Here is a 19,579-nt window from a genome sequence, read left to right on the forward strand (position 1 = left end):
AGTACTCCTCCAGGGAGTCGTCCTGGTAGAAGCTGCCGTGCGCCCGCGACTCCGAGCGCTCGAAGCGGCTCCCGCCCCGCGCCTCGTGGCTGTTGCCTTCGGCCCGATGGGGCCGCTGGCCGTAGGAGTCAGCGAAGGCCGCCAGCTCGTCCATGGAAACGGCCGGCACCCCCGTGGCGAAGTTCTTCCGTGACAGCATCTCGGATTTGGAGCGTGGCTGGCTGCAGGCAGAGGAGGAGGGGGTCAGTCGGTCAGTCCCTCCCTCGAGCTCGAGGCAGAGCTCCAAGATCACCAATCGCGTCCTGGGGCTGCGCTCAGGAGACCTCGGCCTGAGCCTTAGCTCCGCTCCAAGCTGGATGAAGCATTCCAGGCTCCTCTCACACCCCAGAACGTCAAGTGGGGGCAACCGAGTCTATCCCACTTGTGTGCCACGCATCAAAATGGAGTCGTGTGGATAGAACATATTCTGTGTCCTATGGAATACCAACACACCGTGGGGCTGCCTTCTGGTCATTATGTTGTGACCTCTCGCTGACAGCCACACGTCTCCAACCTCAAAGCCAGCGCAGGTGTCGTCAGTACACACACTTATGGTCCCAGGAATCCCTGTAATGTATGGTGACACACAGAGAGGCCTTTTCTTCCCTCAGAGCCGAGGGCCAATTTACCTACTGGGGCAGGAGGGGAGAGGGACCCTTGCAATTTGCAAGGGAAAGGCAATGTCGACTGTCTTTTAAGGTAAAGGACAGATGAGTGGTGAAGGTGCTATTTAGGGGGAAGAGCAAATCTCAACCTCCCACAATTGTTGTGGGAGACCACATCACCTGGGTAAGTGCCTTAGCACCTGGAAGTTTCCATTTTTCGAGCTTAAAATTGGGGACATTAATAGTAGCTGCCTTTTAGAGTCATGAGAATTAAATGCAAGAGAAGTGTTTGGCATTTTATCTTTCATATACCAAATGATCAAAAATGAGGGAGATGGCCAGGCATGATGGCTCATGCCTGTAATCCCAGCACTTTGGGAGGCCGAGGTGGGCGGATCACTTGAGCTCAGGAGTTCAAGACCAGTCTGGGCAACATGGCAAAAACCTGTCTCTACCCAGAAAAAAAAAAAAAGATGTGAGATGATGGGTGGGATTCTTTAAAGGTTATAGGATAAAAATATGAGAAGGGCAGAGATATATTAATGTTCATTAAAGGGTCTAGGGGACCCATTTCAAAGGTTTTGAATAATTCTACACATGTTGTCACAAGTGTGTCCTGTCTTGACAAATGTGAGATGTTCAATATCCTGTAGAAAGAGAGATGTGTCAGGATAACCTGGAATGGGAGACAGAGATACTACTGGATGGCATCTTCCTTGCCTCTGATCTACCCTGCTTTCCAGCTCCTGCCCCCTCACACCGACCAGACCTGCCCCTCACAGCCATCACCTGTGCCTGAAGCTCTCTCGATCCTCTTTGTTATACTCCATGGCTGAGGGCCCGCGGCTTGCCCCACTGCTGCCTCCCATGACACCTGACCAGTAGTCAGGATTGCTCTCCAAGTCCCCAGACACAGGGAACTGCTTGCTTCTCATCTGACGGAAAGATTGGCGGAAATTGCTGTCCTCCTCATGTAGGGAACTGAGTTCTGAGATGGTGTTGTTATCTGCAGGGACAAAACCAGGCATCATAGAACTTTCTATGAGTTACTCTGTGTTCGACAGGAAGGGAATCCTGTTAAGGGCTGAGACCCTAGGCTGCAGGAAACTCCCGCCTCATTCCTGTCCAGGGTGGGTTGTAAACCTGAACTAGTGGTGTTTGCATTCTTAGCTCAGCAGGAATTGGCTCCAGTTTGAAGCCTACTTGCTTATAGAGAGGGAGGTTCCTACATGCTCTGTTCTTGGAATAGGAGAACAAGTTTGTTATTGTTGCACCTAAGGCAGGCTTTCCAGAACTCAGGCTCTCTGTTGCTGGCCTCCTCCTAGTAACATCATCATCCTTGTTCAAATGTTTTCTTCTTCCTTTATAATTCTGTGATGAGCTGTGTTGATCCTAGGCATGTTAAGCCAGAAACAGAAAAAGAGAGACAGAAGCCACAGATCGCAGCATCTTCCTTACTGCTGGCTCAGTCCTAAGATGGACCTTCAGAGCCAGTCCCGCCATATGCTGTAGAGGCACCGCATTCTGGCCTCCTTTGGCTGTGCCCCTCCCCAGACAGCAAGAAGTCCACAGAATAGTTGAATAGTCAAGGGGAAACATGTACCTAGTATCCATATACCCACTGCCTTAGCCCATGCTCATCTAGGAACCTGGAAGATCCTGCTCAAGTAGCACCAAGCCTACTTTCAGCACTTGGGCAGACCTCTTCCCCTCTCCCAAAAAATTTTTCCAGGGGTATGTGTCCATGAGTGGCTAGGCCAGCATTTTGGAAATATGGGAAGAAAAGGGGGTTGGGCTATACTTATACCTGTGGGCCTCTACTTATACTCTGGCCCCAGCCCAAAAATATAAATGGGGGTATCTAGTCACAGCTTTCTAATTTCCTAAAGTGGCCTGATTAGCTTTTTGCAAAAGCAGTTGTGAACAAGGACCAGAATCACAGTCTGGAAAGGAAAAAATAAACAAAAACTCAACTATTTATTTATACAACTTTGAAATGTATAAATTTTCACTGTACTTAAATGTATAAATTTTCACTGTACTTAAAAAATAAATAAATACTTAAAAAAAATAAATCTAGTGAATCTATTTGCAATGTAACTGAATCTGTTTGTTTTCTAAAATCCTTTAATTAGAACTTCAAAATATTATCAGAAACAACATTTACCAAATTTCAGGCCTACCTGTTGAGTGAGAGGTGGGCCAAGATAAGATGTGGAAATATGTGTCTCAGATTCCCTCTACTTCCCCCGCTCGCTATCCCCAGGAGTCCTTGGAGGAACTGGGGATTTTTGCACAAAGATGAGGGAGGGTCTCCCAACACAGCCTCCTAGTTCTGTTTCACCAGGGACATGGCATTTACCATGAATGCCATTCAGTTTAATCGTGCAATCAGTTGATTTTTAATTATAATTTAATGTTTAACCTTTTCTTCCATGTAAAAAGAAGGGACTATGCCTATTTTAAGGAAAATAACTTGGATACTATTGATTACTAAAATCTAGAACTTTCCCTTTCTCATGATCCCCATGAATTCCAATATCCCAGGGATCACACAGAAGAGGCTTTTAAAATGCACCAAATGAGCCTACTGAAAAATAGTATTGTTGGCTCAGAACTTTCCTTAAACTTCAGGGAATACTTCACTTTTCTCATTTATCTAGATAGTGAGGACGATCTATGTTTCACTATTCACAGTGATGGACTGTCTAAGTTGTATGTTGTGCTAAAATTTCTGCCAAGTTGAACACAAACATCGACCTGCCCCCATATCACAGACATCCATAACGTAACTCTAGGATAGGGGTAAGCAAACTTCATTTTGTTAAGGGCCAGAGAGTAAATATTTTAGGTTTTGCAAGCCACATTGGCACAACTATTCAATTCTGCCACTGTAGCACGAAAGCAGTCATAGATGCAACATAAGTGAATTGGCATGGCTGTATTCCAATAAACCTTTATTTATAAAAATAGGAAGTAGGGCTGGGCATGGTGGTTCATGCCCATAAAATCCCAGCACTTTGTGAGATCAATGAGGGAGGACTGCTTGAGCCCAGGAGTTTGAGACCAGCCTGGGCAACATGGCAAGATCTTCATCTTTATAAAAAATAAAAAAATTAGTTGTGCATGGTGCCACACGCCTGTGGTCCCAGTTACTGGGGAGGCTGAAGTGGAAGGATCTCTTGAGCCCAGGAAGTTGAGGCTGCAGTGAGCTGTGTTTGTGCCACTGCACTCCAGCCTGGATAACAGAGCGAGATCTTGTCTCAAAAAAAAAAAAAAAAAAAAAAAAAAGGAAGTGAAATATATTTGGCCCAGGAGATATAGTTTGCTGAGCCCTGTACTAGAACTTCCCAGACTAAAAACATCCCCCAAACAACCCCCACATTTAGAAGGGCAAAGCAAATGAGGATCATACTGGCTAGCAAATTCATGAGCCTGGACCTCAGACTCAATTCTTACAGAATCTATTACTCTCCTGCCCCAACCTGAAACCATGAGATCCATTTTATAATGAGATTTCAAGATTGCCCACTTCCATGATTCACCCCACGGTTTACTATGTTCTTCAGGAATAGGACTTCTCAAAGTAAACAGTATTCCTATTTTATCTCTATGCAGTTATTATAATATTAACTTGCAGGTTCCAGGAGATCAGGGTTCCAGTTCTGGCACTGGCACTGAGTACTGGCGCCTGTTACTTTCCCTCTCTGCCTTAGTGAAGGGGATGGATTCAACAATCTCAGAATCCCTTCCAGCTCCAGCATTCTAAAGTCCTATTAGCTAGAAGGCTATGGTCTCTGAATAGAACGGAGCCATGGAGCCATCCACATTATAGCCATGGAGCCATCCACAGTTAGCTCAAGTGTTTCTTGTGGAAAGAGCACAGGACTGGGAATCAGAAGAGCTGGAATCTTGTCCTAATTGTGTCACCGCATCCCTAGGTTTCTCTTTCCTCATCTGCACACTACAAAGGTTGACCTAGGCCATCTCTAAGATCCCCTTCGACTGTAAGAGTACCTTATGACCAGTAAGCCCCTAGAGGCCATTTTAATCGAGTAGACAGACAGGAGACATCACCTAAACCAGAATTCTTCCTTTAGTTTTAACCTTAGCTGGTTAACTTTTTCTCTGAGCTGTGAGATTCGCAGATTTCCTGCACAGACTCCTCTGTGGTCCCTGACTCACTCTGTCTCTGGCCCCTTACAGGGATCCATGACAACATTGTTACAACTAGCTTGTCAAGTGCAGTGACATCTGCATTCCTGACATTCCAATCTGGAAATGGTCTTTTTATAGTCAGTGCGGTGGGAGGATACAGCAATGGATACAACGCAGACAGGATGAATTTAGAATTGCAAACTGGGTGGAATATGTTGTCCTTAATCTGAATAAAGCTCCTCTAGTCTGGGACTGTTTCCCCAACAATTCCGTCAAGTCTCTCGTTAGTTCCAAGAAGAGGAGGGTAAAGAGACAGCGTAATGACCTCACTTCCACACCCGCCAGCACCCTCTGATAATGAGCTTGTCCATGTGCGACCTGCCCTGTGTTACCTCCCATGATACAAGATAAGTTGGAATCCACCCCAAGAATCAGCTGTGTCAGCTGCAAAGTATCCAAGGGCTGGGGCTGAGTTAAGGGTTGGGGCCTGGCCACTTCAGACTTAGTATTCAAAAAGTTCTTTTGATAAGAGGAGCAGCCTCTTTGCTTGCCCCTTAATCTCTGTTGTTTGGCATCTTTGAGAAGCGACAACCTCTTTTTTCCAGATTCATGTGCCAGACTTGTTCTTTTACTTTCAGGAGGCCTCCTTGCAGCGAGTTGGTGATTGTATTGTCCAAGGTTAGGGCCCTTCACATTGGAAAAAAACTGATACTTAAGCTTCCACATCTTAAGACATTACTTTGAATATATTTTAAAGGGAGTAGAAGGGAAAGACTATTTTAATAAAGCATTCCAAACCCCAGGATAACACAGCCCCAGCAATACTGATTGCCCCATGGAGAGAACCAACACAAACCAAGATGCTACCGAATTGCTCTATTCTTCATACCAGAAGACCTGTTTTTCCCCTCTGTGTACTGAGAGCTACTTTCTTCAGTAGTGTCACCAGTACCCCTATTAATTCTAAGCCTGCAAGCTCAGGGCTATCCAAGTTTGGTGACCCCCAAATCCCCTTAACATACTAACTCCTGCATAATGCACAGATCACAGAAAACTAACAGATGCTCACATCTGCCTCTCATCCTTCTGGCTGGATCAAACTGAGCCAGCTCCTTCTCAACATAGTACAGGACCTTCATGGAGTCTCTCTCTTTGTCAGCCTGGATCCGGTAACCTTTGCGAACTGTTGAGAAAAGCACAAGAAGGTGAGCTGAAAAAGGAAAATATCAGGAGAAGGAGGCCTCCATTTATTTTACCAAGTAAAAAATAGGGTTTCCAATTATAACAACTCTTGTTGAAATCACCCAGAAATAACATCTATATTTATACATATGGGACCATATCTGTGATCCCCTTTATCAGATGGCGCCACTGGAATGGAGGACCTAAAGGTCAACAACAAAATTCCATTACAGTGTATTTTTAGTCATTTGTTAACCTCTGCTTCCTATCTGTTGACCTCCTACAGCTCCACTTAGCGCTCATCTTCTCAATGCTTTCGCGTTCCATTTGGAGGAGTGTATTCACACTAAAAAAAGACCACTTTCTAGATTGAGGACATGTGTCACTCTACTGTCTGAGGATCCCAACTTCACTTTGTGGTAGCACAGGTAACTTACAGATACTCAAACATCAAGGACCTTGACAAAGTTGGCCTGAAAGCTTTGAGTTGCCTAGAAGATAGTGCAAAAATTCCTTAAAGTGAGTTGTATATAAGAACTAGTATTAATTTCTAGACCATATACATAGTAGTACAAAACAAAATTCAAACTATGTGGATTTTTAATTATGGTTCCATTTTATTTCTTCAGCATTTTCCTTTTAGAAAAACGAATACTGTATTTTAGACATGATTAATTTGACCTGCTGTGATGTGGTTACAAGCAGCTGTCATTTTCAGGGCTTAATAAAAAAAAAAACTAAAGCAGGAGAGAGAACAACATCTCCTACATACCTATCACTCATATTGTCAGAGACAAAGGCTGTTTAAGCCCCATATCACTTAAGTATCAGTCTAGCCCAATACCAGCCCCAAGAGTGATAGATACCAGTGGGCCTAATGCACAGATAAGAGGAAAAGGAAAAAAATGAAAGAAAGAAGGGAATGATGGGATGGGTATTGAAAAATAATGGTAATTAGTCAGTACTTACTAGGCACTGAAAATGTGCTAGGTACTGTGCTAAATGCTTTACATGGACATTTGTTCCTCAGAACCACCTGAAACAGTACTATTATCAGCCACATTTTATGTTTGAGAAAATTTTGGATCAGAGGGGTTTCATAACTTGCCCAGGAAAAATTTAGCAGTGCCAGGGCTGGAACCATGTAGTCTGATGGAAGCTTAACCATATTTGGGCATCTTGCCTCTCTAGAGTCTAGGAAGACAGGTAGTAAGAAGAGAAAGGTGAGAAAGACAAGGAAGGAAAACCCAGAGTAAGAAATGCTTTGGCTATGCCATGGGTTGTATGGTCTGCATAGCATGGTCCTATCTTCCAGCTATTTAGGACTTTTCAATGGGATGTAAGCTAGTGACCTAACTCCAACATTCCCTGTTCCCAAAGTGGGGCAAACACCATAAAGAAACCATATGACTGCATGTAAATCCAGAGAAAACCCTGCTGTCTAGTGTCTGGCCACGTTACCCTGGCTGCGGACAAAGCCCTCCCACACAAGCTATTTACGTGGAAGATTAACATATAAAATTCCAAACCACTCTAATTGTAGTCCAAGCGCTAAAAACAGAAGTCACCCACACACCCATTTGCAGGTGCACTGATTTTCTACATGAGAATATACTGGGCAGTCCACATTCATCTCAAATTGTGGAATTACTTAGAAAAAAAAATTAATCAATCTCAGTACACACTTTTTAGTGGCACTTTCTCTCAGAGGTTAGATCCATAATCCTTGCGTGGAAGTAATGATTAGCAGAAATACTTTCATTTATCAAGCTAAACATTCTTCCATCTCTACAGAGGCATTTACTGAGTTGTACAGACAGTTCAATTAAAATGCAATTATCCCACGGAACTTCTATGTTTGTTCTGGAGGCAGTTATGTCTGATGGATGAGGCTCTGGCCTGGGAAGTGAGGAACTGGGCATCATGTACGCATGCTGTGCTATTTATTGAGGGACCTCAAAGAAATGGTGACCTATCTAGGACTCAGTTTTCATGTCTATAAAATGCAATGAATACTTCCCAACCTTTAAATAATCTCTTAATGATGAGAGGACAACTAAGACCAAATCAGTAGAGCACTTTGGGTTCTCTGTCATTATCAGGAGCTGCTCAAATACTGCCTCAGCCAAAGGGCTTTCTTTGATTCTCATAGCTTGAAAAGTTCTCTCTCGCTAACTTACAAATTATTCAGTTTGATTTTACTATTGCCCTTAATATATTCTAGTTTGTTTCAAGTTATCTGTATAAATGTCCAATTTTCTCAAAGATTCTTGAAGGAAAAATATCTTTATGGTTCTAGATCTCCATGTGCCTAAAACCATGCTTTACACATAGTGGGGAACTTAAAAAATGTTCGTTGCACTGCTGTCAGCCTGGGAATTGGGGCAGGGTTAATGGTTTCTTTGAAAAGTGCATTTTCAGTAGAGTTTTCCTCTCTAGACCGCAAACTTCCTGAGAGCAAGGACTAGGTTCACTTCTGTATCCCCAGCACCTAGCATAGAGCCTGGCACATTGTAGACATTTGAAATATGTGTGTTTGTAATGAATGAAGGAATGAGTGAATGAATGAGGAGAAACTGGGAATAGAAACCATAAGAGATCAGAACATATAGCAGATGAGGCCATATGGGTGGCTTATTGGAGAATTTTGACCAGGAAGGGAAAGGCTTGGATCGTAGAAAAGTTTAGATAAGCATCATGATGATGATGATTATTAATTATTTTTTAAGGAAAACTAGCAGGTCTGTAGGCATTATGAAAAGGGCCTACCCTACCTGCAGCTGTGGTTTTATCAAGGTGTTCTAATTTGTGAAGCACTGTTATGATAAACATTCAGTGATACTGAGCTAGAGGTCATGGGGGAGGGGGCCCATAAAGTTGTTGCTACATGGAACAATGTACCAGCTGTGCCCTGGTGGAGAGAGAGAGTCGGTGAGAGATGGCTGCTACCCTGAGAAGCAGCTGGAGGATCCTCAGTTAATTGCCACTTGGACTACAGCATAGTTTTCTATGTCATTATAACAAATTACACTCCTCATTATGATACAGATTTGATTGTGTATGCAGAGGTTATCATGTCCCTGAAAAGTTACAGTAACCATTTATAGCCTCAAATGAAGATGATGGTTTTGCCTTCAGTACTGGCATTATAAGGAAACTCCACTGTACCAGATACTTTCGGCCTTGACTTCTTAGTCACAGCAGCCATGACTTCAGAAATCTAAATTCCTCTAATTTGTCAAAAAAGACGGAGGCAAAGTATTGATCTTTTGACTTTAGGAGTATCACCCATTTAGTTTCAGTAGTTAAAAACCTGGGCAACCCTCCTTTTAAAAGCTATTGGACTTTTTAAAAATGATAAGCTACAAGTTGAAATACACTAAACTATTCTCTGATCCTGGTAGAATCTGGCCCTATGTCACATATATTCTGAGGAGCATATGAAACACCAGAAAACCTTTCCTGGTCCCTCCTCTCCAAGGATGAGATTTTCCTTTCTGAGCTGGCATCATGGATCAATCTTATAATATACTGCCTTGTATTACTTACTCTTTTATTTCCACTTACAAGCCCCAGCGACCACCTGGTAGACTGTAAATTCCTTGCGGGCAGGTAAAATTTGCAGGCATTCATTAAATTTTTCTTGATGTGAAAGCAAATAACATGGTGTCAAATTGATTTTTATCTGTAATTTGTCTGAAGATCAGAGAACTCTCTGGGAAATATGGTGATGTTTTAACAAGAAATGTCCTAGACTATTTAACAAGAAATGTCCTAGACCATTGGCCAAAGTTCAACATATTTGGAAAATGACTTTTTTTTCCCCAGTGATGTTTCAGTTTAAGATCGATGGATGATTTATCTGTTTTCAAGTTCAGTCTGGCCCAAGTCCTTTGGTTGCTGTGGCTCTTCATACTTCATCTCCTCTAATTTATTAGCCTTGCCAACTTCAATTTTACCGGAGAGGGGATACTGGGATATTCACTTTGATGCCAAACTATAATTTTAAAAATTCTTATTGCTGAAGGATTTTCACTGATACTTTTGACCCAATTAAGGCTTAGGAAATTTTCAGCTAATTTCCCCATTACAGCCAAAATCCAACTTGTAAAACTTGCAAAAGGAGTCTCTGAGGCAGATACTCATGGATATAGCCTTGTTCTTCCTGTCCTATCTTAATAAGCTAAGTAAAGCTGTTTATGGATGATGGAACAGCTGCCAGATTCCACCCCCAAGGTGACAGCAGCTCAGCTGTGGGAGAAGTGATTCTTAAAATTTGCATATTCTCTGTGTACATACAGTAGGCATATATATAGATACACATCCTTATTAATTTTGAAAATGACATTTCAAAACCCTACTTGCCTACTCAATTCTTTTGCATGAAGAATGGGTGGAGGACAGGTAGATGTAGAAACAAAATGGATTAGAGCAAAGCAGAGTAGCTGTGGAAGGACCAGGTGGGAGATAATTGTGTTAGGCAAGGTGGGAGGTAATGGCAGCAAGGACTAGGACAGTTTCAGTAGAGATGGAGGAAAAGAAACCAACTCAAGGTTATTTTGAGTTACAATCGAAAGGACTTGGTGACCAACTGGATGAGGGAAGTGGGGGAGAAGGAAGGGATAAGGATGAAGTCTCTGCTTCTGGTTTGGGCTAAAAGGTGGACAAGAATGCCATCCACTGAGATAAGATATGTAGAAGCTGGTTCAAAGTGAAGAAGCAGCAGATTAATTCAGTTTCCTAGGGGCTGAGGTTGAAATGCCTACAAAACACCCAGGTGGAGAGATCCAGAAGACAGTTGGATTATATGGTATTGAGGAGCAAAAGAGAGGCTGGAGATAATGATTAGAAGTCATCAGCATATAGATGATGACTGAAGCCACAGGAGTGAATAAGGTTTCCCAGGGAGAGGACCTCAGACAAAACAGGAACATCTGGAGGATGCACAGTGGAAGAACACCCAGCATACACGGAGACAGGTAAGAAAAATTACAAAGTACAGTGCTGAGAAAGGCAAAGAAAGATGAGCGCCTCAGAGTGGCAATGCTTTTGAGAAGTCAAGGGAAGTAATAATTGAAAAGCATTCATTAAATTTAGCATCAGACAATCTTAGCAAGAGCTGGTTTCTGGAGTGGTAAAAGCAATAGCAAGATGGAAGGGAGCCGGGGAGTTGGTGACAGCAGAGGGAAAGGAAACATTTAATATTCAAAACTCTTTCAAGGAGTTTGGCTGTGAAGAAGAGTAAAGGGACAGGAAAGCAACATCCGAGGACCACAGGATTTTTGTGAATTGTTGTATTTTAATGGGAGAGACTTTAGCATATTTTGAATGCTGACAGGAAGGAGTCACTAAAGAAGAAAAGAATGGAGATGTGAGGTGGGAACAGGGCGGAGTGTGGGTATTCAACAGAGAGAGAGCCTTGACAAAGCTGCAAGGGATGGATCCAGAGCAGCACAGAAGCAGGCAGTCTTCTTGTATGGTAACAAGGTCTCAAGCAGGTGCCATGAAGAATGTGAGAAGGAACTAGAGTGCCTCTTATCATTCGGGAACCAACTGGCTATACTATATATAGTTCATCAAAGATGCCCTTTTCAACCACACAGTGTTCAAAAGACTATTGTGTACAAATGTAATCTGAAAAATTAGTGTTGTGAAATAATTACCCTAAAATTTAAGTAGCATATAAATATAAAATAGGCTAAATTGACATTTTTGTAAATTAACATTTCTTAACATTTGTAATGTTCTTTAAAGAATAATCTACATGGAACACTGGCATAAGTCACCTTGGCTAAAGGAGGACTAGCCAAACACCATCACTAACACTCCCCATGGGACCATGAGCACAGAAGTGTGTCTGGTGAGGATCATGAAGAAGTCTGTTCTGGTTCCACCAGCCAGACCATGACAGCATGGGCCAGACTAGCTGCGGTGACACTGATCACCACCCTTCCTCTTTTTCCTTGCTAACAGAACCCTGATTTTGTTCACTTCCAAAGTAAACAGTTGTTTAGGCCTAAGAGGTGAGTCTTGAGTAGTTCAAGCCAATTTTGTTTATGAATAGGCATGAGCCTAATTCTTGCCGATAAAACTAAAAGGGAAAGTCTACTGGAAAAGTTTTTCTCACTCTTGAAAAAAGTGGTACAAGGAAGAGAATACCATTTTCAATCTCTGAATGTGCTTAATTACCTGGAACTATGCAGTCATCAAGAGATCATGAGGTGAGCCAGCTGAGGAGGACAGAGGATGTGCTCAGGATAACAGAACAAAAGACAGAAAAAACTAGGTCCTTCAGGGCTGCTACCTGAACTGTTCTATTAACCAATCCTGGAACTACCTTACCTTGACATTTCTTATTATGTGAAATAATATATTTTCCTATTTTATTGCCACTTCTAATTACAATTGGTTAGTATGGCAGAATGCAACCAAAATGGTTGAACTGCAATGAAGAGAAACTGGGGAAAAGATAGAAAACGAGAGAGCAAGTACTTGCTATTCTGTGAATATACGAACAGTTTTGTTAGATAACCCATTAAATAAAAAATAAGGGGGAAAGGATTCTGGTGGGAAGAAAGATTAGAAAAAAGGCAAATAAAGAGTATAAGTTTCACCAATGTCTCTTTTGCCCACTTCATCTTTCATGGAAATGGACTATATTGTCTTTATTTCTCTAATTCCCTGTGTGTCACTGATCATTAACTTTTACTTCTCAGTCTGTGACTCATTCTGTATCAGATGTCAGAATTCTACTAATAGTTCCCGGGAGAGAAAAATACAAATCCTAATTACTCGCTGAGGATATCCACTCATTCTACAATCAGGCACTGGCAGCTCATTAGGTGGGCTAGATACCCTTCCTCACTTCACAATAGAGGCAGCCCAGGTAACTCCAGGGAAGAAATGTCTGTTTTACCAACCCTAGCGGCTCATCTACATCTAGGGATGTAAAAATCACCTTCTAAATGTATAGCACATACAATACTAACCTTCACTACCCTGTAATCCTGTTCAAATGCCTCCAGAAAAGCTATATTTTAATGCCCCTCCACCTCTCCACCCTACCCTGCCCCTCCACCTATACCTCCTACTTACCCCTGCCTATAACCACAAGTTAATAGTGCCTCAAATGGGGGTAACCTTCAACTAAATCAGCTTTCCTTACCACTTATTTCAATTCCGTCTATGATCTATGATCTAGACAACTTGAGGTCATCCTAAAGCCTCCTTTTCCTTCATTCCCCAATATCTCATTATTTCTTTCAAAGTGTCTCTCAGCTTTACCCACACATTTCACTTCCATTGTCTCCATCATAATCTAGATGCTCACATATCTCAACCACTTCAACCACACCTTAGCTCACGTTCTCTGGCTCTACTGTCTCCCGCTTGCCACTCCCTTTGTCATGGTGCCACCTCTGCCCTCAGGAGTCTGCCCACAGTGGCTCTCACACCAAGTCCCAGACCTTCTGGAGGGGTTTCAAGGCCCTCCCCAATCTGGCTCCATCATATCCTACCTTCTTCCAGTCAATTTGACAAACTGGACACTGTCACATACTCACACTATGTTCTCCCAGCTCTGGGATTTCATCACGCTGACCTTCCCACTTGGGGTGCTCAGTATCCCCTGAATGTGCTTTCCTAAATCCTATTCATTCCTCTAGGCCCAGCTCAAATTTCACCTCCTCCCTGAAGCTTTTGTAACCAGTCCAGCTCTTTCTTCTTTGAACTGATTGGCTTTAGCATACTCTTTAGCATCTGATTGTCCTAATAAAGGTCCATTCTCTCCTTGACCAGGCCATGCTGCTTGTCAGAGAAACCATGTCCTACACTTCTTGCAGGCCCTCACAGTACTAGTGGACACCTGTAGGTAGGGATGAAACAACTATTTGCTAACTGAATAATCAACATTCAAGGGATACCTTGTCTCTTTTCTTATAGTTTTAGTAATTGAGGAGCCTAGGGAGAAGGCAGGGGTCAGCAACGTCCTATAGCCCTTGGAAAGCATGACATGTACCCCAAAAGATATCTGACATAGCTGGAAGGATCCCATTTCTGGAGGGGAGAAAACTATTTTCCAAAGACACATCACTGAACTGACTGTTCTTAACAACAAGGAACCACTATAGGGGCCCGAGACAAGCATGGGGCAGGGCAGTCTGGAACTACATTTACCACTGTGGCTTCCTCCAGTGGAGTCACTTGGTGCCAAGGGAGGTGGATGCGGCTTGTCCATCAGCATGCCAGATGAGGGGGCTCCTCCCAAAGGGACAGAGGGGATGGAGTAAGGGCCGGGGACACCGGAGACAGAGGGAGGGTACCCGGCCTTTGCTGCTTTCCCTGCTTCATACACTGTGGAGGGAGATCAAGAGCAAGAGAGATTATGTCGTCCCACCCTCCACAACCCTCACACCAAAAATCCCTGAGGATGCACTTCAGGGAGCTCCTGGATGTGTGTATGTGCACGTGTGAGTGTTTGTTCTCCTAGAACGGAACTGATTAATCAGAATCACTGTCCCCCACTCCCTTGGACTCCTCCAGCTAAACCAAACGGCAACGACATAAGGAATTACCGTGTTTAGTACCTGACAAATAAGTAATTAAGTGGTTCTGGGAGCTGTCACAGCAGCATCCCCAGTGACGGCAGCAGCCCACTCTTCCCCACACTGTCTGGAGGCTGCTCTGGCCCCTCTGGAGGCAGCCTAGCACAGGGACTGCCCAGGGCTGCTTCAAGGAGGATCCCGAACCTTCTCTTGAGAAGGAAAGCAAGTAATGGGCTTGCACATGGTCCCTGGTCTTTGATTTCAAAAGCAGAGCAAATAACCTGATTCTTCCTAGAAACTGCTTTATTCCTGAAGATACTAAAGATACCTGGTGTACCTCTCTCTTTCAAGACGTGTTTGGTTTATGGAGGGGTACCAAACTTAATGTCTATATGGGCTTGGCCAGTAAGGTAAAAATTGTGACTCCTCAAATGAGAACTAGGCCTTATTGTAGCCCATGTCATCATGGGAGTAAATAAAACAAATCTGTGGCAGGGTGGGTGCCCAAAGGCCACAGTTTGCACATTCTTCTTATATAAAAAGGAGGTTCTCTGCATGGGAAAGGAATGACCAGAGAAGTTTCCTCTAGTTTGAATGCCTCAGGGAGAGGGAACAGCTTTCCCCCATAACCGCACCATGCCAAACCTGTCCTTCCATTTTACCAATAGTGTCCATGAGAATTCCAAATGCAGGGAGTGATAGGTATGGATAAGAAGTGTGAACAGGTGTACATAGGTGAACAGGCAAATGAGAATGGTCATCCCTGAGGCTAGGGGCATCCAGCGGAGAAGAGTCTGGAATGACTAATCTTAGGGGTGGCAGGACAGGAGGTGAAGGAAGAACCCAGCGCACATAGCCGTCAGACACAGGTAGACATTTCTCTCGATGGCTCTGTCTCCCCACCGGTCACTGTACTCACAGGCTTGAGGGCAGCAGCAGGACTCTGGGCAGCATGGACAGCGGACATAGCAGCAGCAGCTGTGAGGGCAGCACTGGCACCAGCAGATCCCCACCAGGACGAAGAAGAGGAAGATGCCCAGGAGCACCAGGCCAACAAACACCCACTCTGGAAGGATGCACAAAGAAATCCACACTCGAGGCAGCCCACCTCCAGGGCAGGGTGCACTCTGATTGGCATCTCCCAGCGAAAGGGGGAGAGGAGGAGGGACCTAGGGAAGAAAGCATCTCTTAACAGGAGACAGAGACCCAACACTCAAGAGGAACTCTGAGAGTGAGAAGTGCAGACCCTCAGTCCAGGGGAATGGAGAAGAGGGAAGAAGGTTTTCTATGTTACATTGGGCACATGTAATAACCAGCACAAAACAATGTGGGGATTTCAGAGTCCTATACTGGGGAAAGGATTTACACTACTGACTGTAGCATCAGAACCAGGATGGGACCAGAGCTGAAAGAATCCTGGCTGGGGGGAGGGAGAACCTTGTCTGTTGGGCTATGAAGTGGTGGGTTCTGTGAATACTTATTTACTTATTTTTGTCAAGTTAATCCTCTCTATATAAGTCCTGAGGAAATGGTCTCTATGTCTAGGGGTCTAGATGTAGTTTATAGTTAGGTGGTTCCAGGCCCCTTACGTAATGTATTCACCTGCTTTCCCTGCTGATTGCCCCTAGAACACCTTTCCTGTACTCAGCACCAGTGCTGAGATCCAAATCTTTTGCTTATACCAGGACAATAATCCATGGCTAGAGAAAACTACAGACTGGTCTCCATAGAGAAGACACTGTCCCCATGAACAGATAATGAGTTTGGTTTGATCACACTCAAGCTACCCATACTAGGCAGCCAACCTAGCCAAGGGCTCAACTGGCTCTGAACTTGGATAAATGGCAAGGCTGACATGTATATCTGGGTATGTTTGTTAACTCTGCCTCTTTCACAGCTCTCCCAGAAGCTGAATGTGAATTCCATTTCATTTGCCCACCCAAAAGATTAAGAGAAAGGAAACAAATTGCAAGTGGCTTAGATAAAAATGACGATGGCCCTCAGGTGACTTGTCTCAGCATCATACTTTAGAGACTTTGCTACAGGACCCAACTTCCCACTGGAGGCCTGGACAGACTGGGGAGAGCCATGCTTTCCTTGAAAAGCCAAAAAGACTAAAGCAATTCATTTTGGTTAAAAGCCATCTATCCCAAATCCTTTTGCAATTGAACCTCAAGCACACATTGTTTTTCTTACATTTTGATTACTAAACATTCCTTCAATTAAATGGACATTCAGCTGGGAGCTTGAGAATATGTTATTGTTATTAAATAATGGGTTGTATAATAATGGTTAACAAAATGACTTTGTTTAGAGGAAACAAACAACATGTTTCCTGAATGTCCCTCCTCACTAATCTTTCTGAAATACATTCTTAATTTGAATGGGAAGGCCTTGTGCCTGGCTGGAGTGGCCTGGAGAGCATTCATGCTGAGGACGATCGATAGCAGAAGGCTTTGGCCTAAGCCTTAGTAACAACACAATAATGTAATGTAGCCTGAGATAGATATGAGCTCGTAGGTTTAGATGAGCTGTATGAAGTGGTGGCTACAACTTGGGTCAAGCAGTCAAGGATAAGATTGGAAAGTTACATGTGAGAAACAAAAGAATAATATCTGTGAAAGGATTCTTGGAATCAAAGGGAGGGAAATTTAGTCCTATAGGGCCAGCTATGAAAAACACAGTAACTCTTTCTCGAGACTGGGAGATGTAACAGCCTGGGAGATGTAACAGCTAGTTTCAAGCACTGCAATGTAACATTGTTTTTGTGACGAACAAATGCTTACAAATGGAGGGAATTCTGGATAAGGTGATTACAAAGAGTCATACATTTGTGTCCTTGGGAGCAACATCAGTAAAAAGAATGTCTGTGTTTGGGTTGGTCACCTAATGGAAAGGGACTAGAATTCATAGAAGAAGAATTCGTGAAGCTCAATGGTGAAGACTCTGGATGTTTTTAAAAATTTGAATTAAGCTAAAAACCAGGCCGGGTGCGGTGGCTCAAGCCTGTAATCCCAGCACTTTGGGAGGCCGAGACGGGTGGATCACGAGGTCAGGAGATCGAGACCATCCTGGCTAACACGGCGAAACCCTGTCTCTACTAAAAAATACAAAAATCTAGCCGGGCCAGGTGGCGGGTGCCTGTGGTCCCAGCTACTCGGGAGGCTGAGGCAGGAGAATGGCGTGAACCCGGGAGGCGGAGCTTGCAGTGAGCTGAGATCCAGCCACTGCACTCCAGCCCGGGCGACAGAGCAAGACTCCGTCTCAAAAAAAAAAAAAAAAAAAAAAAAAGCTAAAAACCAATACTCAGGGATATTTTGTATCTCTGTTGCTGTTAGGCAGCTCTTAAAACTCTGGCAGAAACCCTCCAAGACAAGACTAAATCATCTCTTTTCCTACTGTTTGAGTTTAGATATGTTCTTCCCCACAGTTCATTCTTGCACCTCTCTATGCCTCCCTCAACTGCACACCATAAAGGTGCACCAAACTGATGTTGGCTTGTCTAGGCTGGTGGATTCAACTGAAGGTACATAAAAAGCAGAGATGCATATTTGTCCCAGATGTCCTTCACATATGGTCCGTGGACCTGCAGGGACTCAAAGGGACTAGTAAGTCCCTGAAATTGTGTACAAAGTGATGTAGGTCTGCAAATGTGTATTTTTCAAGGGAGGAGGGGTACATAGCTTTCCTAAGGTTTGAAAAAAAGTCTGATGATGTTATAAAAGGCAATTCAGAGTAACATGGTTGTACAATAATGAATCGGTAAACATATAACTTAGGAAATAAGGAAGGCAGATAAATACTGATTCTATTAAAAATAATTTTACGCATATGGGTACAGCTGAAATACTGAAATGGGCATGGAGATTGCCAAAGAGCCTGCATGCCTGACACTGAAGGACTGGGTTGCCAGCTCAGCCTATTTTTAATTATCATTATTCTTTTAAGGCCTAGTAACAGAAGAAATGCAATTTAAAAGTCCTTCCAATGGGTTTAGTTAATCCTGGAAAAGATCAGAGACATACAGACAAATGTGGAAATAAATTAAAGAAGCAATTAGTGACTAATGCAGAAGCAAAACAGATGGAATAACAGCAAATCAAGCAAATAAAGAGTTAAATGACCGAATACCTGGCATAATCTCCACAGCAAAACTGGGCAAGAGATCAGCAAGCAGCCCTGTCCTGCCTAGAAGAAGTGGAAGGAAAAGAAGAAGGAAAGTGGTTATTCCAAAGGAAAACATAGCCTAACGCCTGGTTCCAGTTGGTACCATCCATATGTGGGGCCATTAGTGCATGCTCTTTGTGGTATGAGAAGCACATCACCAAAGCTAGGCTGAGACAAGAGAATGACTTTCTCTCTCAATCTTTGGCAGCCATCTAAGTGAACTCTGCACCTAAACTAAGCGGAAGCAGAAACAGAACTTTCTCTCCAACTATTTATAGGAGGAGGAAATCTCTGCTTGAGCAGACTGACATACACTATCTCCATTCATTTATACATCCGTCTCCATACACTTCATTGGAAAGTCAAGCCCGTCTGTATCCAAATGTTCAATCTACATTTTCATACATCCATACACAGTCCTATGTCCATATAAAAACAAAAGTACATATTTGGTTTTAACTCAGAATTATCTCACTACATGATTCTATTTGTGGCCTAAAGATATTTCAATGATTAAAATTTTCATAGGCAAGGGAAAGATAAAACTAGATCAGTTACACATTCCTCTACACTCCTTCTGGCTTCTGAAATACACTGTACATATGTAGATGGTATGGCTTTTCCATATGGCACCCACAGCTGGCATTATATGGACCCAAGTGCCTTCTGCATAATATGGCAGAGAAACTTAAAAGCTGGAGTTGGAACAGGTGCCCCTCAGGGGCTCTGGGAAGCAAAGAGCTGTGCAGGAAACAAGAGGCTGGAAGACATAAGGGAGCAGATTAGTCCATTTTAAAACTAGACTGATTTACAGAAAGATATGATGAATGCTTTCATCATGTTCTCATATCAAGGTGAAGTCCTGTTATGAACTTCTTCCCCTGA

The 19,579-nt window shown here is 43.3% G+C and overlaps 1 protein-coding gene across 1 annotated transcript in view; it reads right to left on the reverse strand.

Annotated features, from left to right (window-relative positions):
• ILDR2 (immunoglobulin-like domain containing receptor 2) overlaps positions 1 to 19,579 on the reverse strand; it is a 38,542-nt gene that overhangs the window by 1,810 nt on the left and 17,153 nt on the right. The window contains exons 3-8 of the mRNA XM_011933442.1: positions 18,659 to 18,715; positions 15,447 to 15,593; positions 14,160 to 14,336; positions 5,872 to 5,985; positions 1,434 to 1,650; positions 2 to 221 (exon numbers count right to left, since the gene is read on the reverse strand). Of these exons, the coding sequence (XP_011788832.1) occupies positions 2 to 221; positions 1,434 to 1,650; positions 5,872 to 5,985; positions 14,160 to 14,336; positions 15,447 to 15,593; positions 18,659 to 18,715 (932 nt within the window). The remainder of the gene's footprint in view (position 1; positions 222 to 1,433; positions 1,651 to 5,871; positions 5,986 to 14,159; positions 14,337 to 15,446; positions 15,594 to 18,658; positions 18,716 to 19,579) is intronic.

This window comes from Colobus angolensis, unplaced genomic scaffold (assembly GCF_000951035.1).
Source record: "Colobus angolensis palliatus isolate OR3802 unplaced genomic scaffold, Cang.pa_1.0 Scaffold126, whole genome shotgun sequence".
NCBI lineage: Eukaryota > Metazoa > Chordata > Mammalia > Primates > Cercopithecidae > Colobus > Colobus angolensis.